Source organism: Piliocolobus tephrosceles, chromosome 13 (genome assembly GCF_002776525.5).
Source record: "Piliocolobus tephrosceles isolate RC106 chromosome 13, ASM277652v3, whole genome shotgun sequence".
Classification (NCBI taxonomy): domain Eukaryota; kingdom Metazoa; phylum Chordata; class Mammalia; order Primates; family Cercopithecidae; genus Piliocolobus; species Piliocolobus tephrosceles.
This window is the reverse complement of record NC_045446.1, coordinates 296,574-301,872: the sequence shown is the minus strand read 5'-3', so window position 1 is coordinate 301,872 and position 5,299 is coordinate 296,574. Positions and strand designations below refer to the sequence as shown.

The window sequence follows — 5,299 nt, the reverse complement described above, 5'->3', positions numbered from 1 at the left end:
GCCTGCCGGCGTTCTCTGACGCTGACTGAAGGGGACGCCTTTGGAGCAGGTGCCCAGCCTGCAGGCGCTCTCTGAGGGGATGGCTACACCCATGAAACCACAATGTTCTGAGTGGGCCACAGGTCACCACGTCCGGGGCTAACTTCCCTCCCCGCCACTGCCGAGTCGAATCTTTCTCACATTTCTCCTGTTGGGGAAGGCCCCGGATCAGAAAGGTGATCTCGGACTCCTCTCCCCACTTAGGCTTCACACGTGACCAGCACCAGGCTGCCGCCCCCGAACACCCAGCAGGCCCTTGGTCTGCATTTCTGCATTCCTGCCTCGCTCCCCGGAGCAACTCCAGACCTCCCTGACCCCAGGGCCACCCTCCAGCCCCCAGCGCTCGTTTGTCTTTCTAAACATCACACCAGAGGGAAAGACAGACAGGCAGCCTCAGCAGCCCGGGCAACACTGTGGCTGACTCAGCCTTCAGAGGGAGCCAGGAAGAAAATGCAGTTGACACAGAAGGGATGCCTGTCTCAGTGGCCCAGGACCTTCTGCCTCCCTCCGAGCTGCAGCCAACTCAAGTTTCCAAAGAAAGCAGTTCCCTCCATGGCCGGGTTGGGCTCACTTCCACTCTTCCTCATGAGGCCCAGTCGCTAATGGCGACGGCTACAGCCGCCGGACTGGCCATTCCTGGGCCAGACTCAGGGGAGTGGGAAGAAGGTGGGCAGAGCCCACAGGGACCACCTTTCTGGAGAACTCTTCTCCCTGCCCCTCCCAGAACCTCCGCTGCACAGGATTCACTTGTCCACTTCAATGTGTTGTGACTGCAGAGGGTTAAGGGCTCCCTGCCAGCCCCCAAGTTAACAAGACACGTGGAAGAAGGTGGCTCCAGGACAGGCTTTCCCGTCAGTAAACTGAAGACTGGCAAAGTAATGTGGAATTTATGCCAAGCAAACTAAACTAACAGAAGAAAGGTAGAGCAGAGCTCAAACCAAAACCGAACACCCTGGGAACTCCCAGCCCTGCCCAGCGGGAGGGGACGAGCCACAGCTCAGAGATGCCATGGCTGGAGCTTTCGGAAGCGTCAAGACCTTCAGGCCCAGATGCTCCACATCCCACCAGGGGACCTGCAGCCGGAGTTCCTAGACTGCACAGAGCTGAGGATCTCCCAGGAGTCTCTCCCTGTGCCGGGGCCACATGCCAGGACAAGCTGCTGCCTGCTGACCAGTCTGCCCCACTCACGGCTGCGTCCCAGCACCCGGTGATGCCCGCACCCAGGAGGGATTTGGTGCATCTCCAAGCAAGGACGGCCACTGGCTGAGCTTCCGGCAGCTCTTCTTCCCTCCAAATCCACCCAACAAACACGTAACTGCACCAGGCTTTTCACTGCGTGACAGGCAGTTTTTAGACTATCGCTGCACTGTCCACTGCTCTACTGAGCAATCCAAACCCGTCGGAGGCAAGATCGTCTGTGCTCAGCCGACTGGGTAGACAGGAGCCCTGTGCCCTTCCCACCCGGCTGTCAGTCAGCAGAGCAGAGCGGCCCACCAGGCACTCAAGGAGCCCTTTCTCAAGGCCCCGGGCAAGGAAGCGGCCAGTGAGACCAGCCCGCTTGGGTCACCAGATGGCTCCCCGCTCAGGGCCTCTGGGGATGGGGAAGCTTCACTCACCACCATGGCACTGACCCTGGGGCAGACACCACTCTCCTGGAGGCCAATTTTATAACATGTATCACGGGCTTAAACTGTGTATGTCCTTTAATTCAATACTTACTTCTGGGACGTTTTATTAAATGAATAATCAGATATTTACACAGAGCATAGGGAAAAAATTCACCACAGCCTAGTTTATTAAAATAAAACTGGAAACTTTCTAAATATACAGTATTATGGCTAAAATAAATTGGTTAAATGTAGTACATTCAAATGACAGCTAAACAAGCAGTCATTAAAATTTCAGCTGTCAAAAAATTAGTAAGGAAATGACTCAAGTCATTAACAAAATCAGTAAGGAAGGGCCGGGTGCGGTGGCTCACCCTGTAATCCCAGCACTTTGGGAGGCTGAGGCGGGGGGATCGTGAGCTCAGATCGAGACCATCCTGGCTAACACGGTGAAACCTTATCTCTACTAAAAATACAAAAAACTAGCCGGGCGAGGTGGCAGGTGCCTGTAGTCCCAGCTACTCGGGAGGCTGAGGCAGGAGAGTGATGTGAACCCGGGAGGCGGAGCTTGCAGTGAGCTGAGATCGCGCCACTGCACTCCAGCCCGGGCGACAGAGCAAGACTCTGTCTCAAAAAAAAAAAAAAAAATTATAAGAAAATGACGAGTTATTGAACCTGAAGTGGGGAACGTACGAAGCCACACGTTTAGGATTCCGGTCTTTCGAGGTCGTGAATATGTCCATATACACAAACGTGAACATTTAACAGTGGTTATTATTTGTGGGTAGTTTTATTTTTAGGTATTTTTTGTATTTTTGAAATTTCCTATAATACCTACTCCTGTTGAACCAGAAAATATGTTTCTTATTACTTCGTGTGGCCACTCTGGGGAAACAACCAACCCTACAGAGGCCGCAGCCACCTCCCCGGGCGGGATGTGGGGACAGAGGGCACTGAGCCTGGGGGAGCACTGGCCCACGAGGGTTTGTTAGAAGTCAGGGCCAGAAGGTGGGGTGGAGGCCGAGGCAGAGTGTGCTGGGCAACCACTTCGAGGGCAGGGGGTGGGCAGCGCCTCACAGCCCCACCTGGCGCCCTCTGCCACCTGGTCTGTGGAAAGAGGAGGCAGAAGCAGGAAGAGAAGGGACGGAGAGCCCTGGACAGGGAAGAGTGAAAGGGCCGGAGAAGGCCTGGAGGGACCCTTGGTGGCTGGAGGAGGAGCACACGGCCAGCTGAGAACTCCACGTCCTCGTCCACGTGGGAAGTGGCCTCGGAGGCCCTGGGGAGGGGCCGGGCGGAGGGAGGACAGGACACTCACACCCAGCAGCACAGACACAGAGTGGCTGCTCAGAACAGAACTGCCACAGGGGCACACAGAGAAGGAAATGGCAAGTTACCTGGATGAGGTCTGGAAAATGGCCCGTCTTTAGCTTGTGTGACTCCAAAACATAAGAAAACCAAAATACTGGCCACAATACCTCTGCAAATAAAGAACAAACAGCCCCTCAGTGTGTGCAGGCTTCTCCCAGGAGGGAGGTGGGAGGCTGCAGGGACCCCCAGACACCCATTGTGGAAGAGCCCCTGATGCTGGGGCGGGAGGAAGGGCCTCGGGCAGAGCTGGGCAACTCCGGGGCGGGCAAGGCCCGGACACCTCCACCACCCTGGGCCCAACATTCGCCCTCACATGTGCCGCCCGCCCAGTGGCCGGGAGCCCTTGTGCTCGGGCTGCTGGTGGTTCCCAGTGTCACATCAGGAAGACATTCGCTCTATACAGAGGCCACCAAACACCCCCCATGTGACCGTCAGCGATCGCAAAGCCCACACAGGAGGGAAGGTGTCAGGAGCTACTGCCTCCCTGATCCAACGCAGCAGGACCCCCAGGAAGTGTCTCTAGAGAGTTCTTGTGTCTTTTTGGGGTCAACTCATCCAACACCAACGGGACTCCTGTGATTCATAAGATGGAAGCGTGACAGCTGTAACTGCAACCAAAGACGCAGGTTCACAGGAAGGAGGGCGCGAGGGGCTCCCTCCTCGGCAAAGCTCCTTGGGGCAGGCCGCAGCCAGAGTCTCAGTGGGTTTCACTGAGAAGCAGCTTAGGCTGGTGGACGTGCAGACACAGAGCCCTGGTCCCAGGCACTGCTCACATCCACCCCTGCATCCGACGTGTGGACCCGCTCTGTGCACCCGCTCTGTGGACGCACTCTGCGGACCCAATCTGTGGATGTGCTCCGTGGACCCGCTCCGTGGATGTGCTCTGTGGGGCTGCTCTGTGCACCTGCTCTGTGGACCCGCTCTGTGGATGTGCTCTGTGGGCCTGCTCTGTGCACCCGCTCTGTGGACCTGCTCCGTGGACCCGCTCCGTGGATGTGCTCTGTGCACCCTCTGCTTATTTATTCAATCGGTTCTATCAGGATGGGCTTGTGCATGCTTATTTTATACTCTGGGTTATATTCTAATACTACTTGACTGATTTGTTGCTCTTTGGCCACTGGGGGGCTCTTTCGCTGGGCGGTAATCCTGTGACTGTGAGGTTTTTTTCGCCGAGCTCCTCATTGTTTTTTTTTTTTTTTTGAGACGGAGTCTCCTTCAGTCACTGCCCAGGCTGGAGTGAGTGCAGTGGCGCGATCTCCGCTCACTGCAAGCTCCACCTCCCGGGTTCACGCCATTCTCCTGCCTCAGCCTCCCAAGTAGCTGGGACTACAGGCGCCTGCTGCCTCGCCCGGCTAATCTTTTGCACTTTTTTTTTTTTAGTAGAGACGGGGTTTCACTGTGTTTGCTAGGATGGTCTCGATCTCCTGACCTCGTGATCCACCCGCCTCAGCCTCCCAAAGTCCTGAGATTACAGGCGTGAGCCACCACGCCCAGCCGAGCTCCTCACTTTCTGGCACTGCTGATCCTCGGCATTTCTTGTTCTGCTGCTGGAATCAGCCATTTCTTGTCAGAGCCCTGGCCCCACGGACTGGAGGACACTAGGAACCAGGATCTGGGCCTGGGTGTGCTCACTGCTGCACGCGTAACTGGTTCTAGTCCCCCTCAGCTTGCAGAGCAACAAGATACGTGTGTATCCATTAACCACTGCACACACACTGTTTAACCATCTGTATCTCTTCTGGGCTAAATGTGCAATAGTAATCCACCATCACAGGGGTCACTCCAGCCTCCTCCCTCTGATTAGCCAGAGACTGCCCTCCTCCTCCCTCTGATTACCCACAGACTGTCCTCCTCCTCCCTCTGATTAGCCAGAGACTGCCCTCCTCCTCCTTCTGATTACCCACAGACTCCCCTCCTTCTCCCTCTGATTACTCAGAGACTCCCCTCCCACAGCCATCACACACACCACAGTAACAAGAGTTGCCACCCAGCACCTCTGTGGGGAAAAACTATATGGACTAGAGCAGCGTCTGTGTCATTCCTTTTGCCTCTGGCCTTACAGACGCTGCTCATTTCCAAAGTTACTCAGCACCTTCCTCTGAACACCCTTCAGGAAGGTCACAGAATGCATTTGCAGAAGTTAAGATTCTCGTCAGTCGGCCTTCCCCGGTGGGACCCCCATCTCCTCAATGAATGTTTAAAATCTGCACAAGGTCTTCTCTTGTGTTGTCCAGTTCTACAGGTTCGGACAGACGCACAGTCTCGTGTGCCCCAGTTCCACAGGT

At 55.7% G+C, this 5,299-nt stretch overlaps 1 protein-coding gene across 4 annotated transcripts in view; it reads right to left on the bottom strand.

Moving 5' to 3' along the window:
- The window catches only part of PTDSS2 (phosphatidylserine synthase 2), a 34,006-nt gene that overhangs the window by 10,366 nt on the left and 18,341 nt on the right, over positions 1 to 5,299 (bottom strand). For all 4 annotated transcript variants that reach the window (XM_023183527.2, XM_023183525.1, XM_023183526.3 and 1 more), the window contains exon 3: positions 3,041 to 3,123. In XM_023183527.2, coding sequence (XP_023039295.1) covers positions 3,041 to 3,123 — 83 coding nt within the window. The remainder of the gene's footprint in view (positions 1 to 3,040; positions 3,124 to 5,299) is intronic.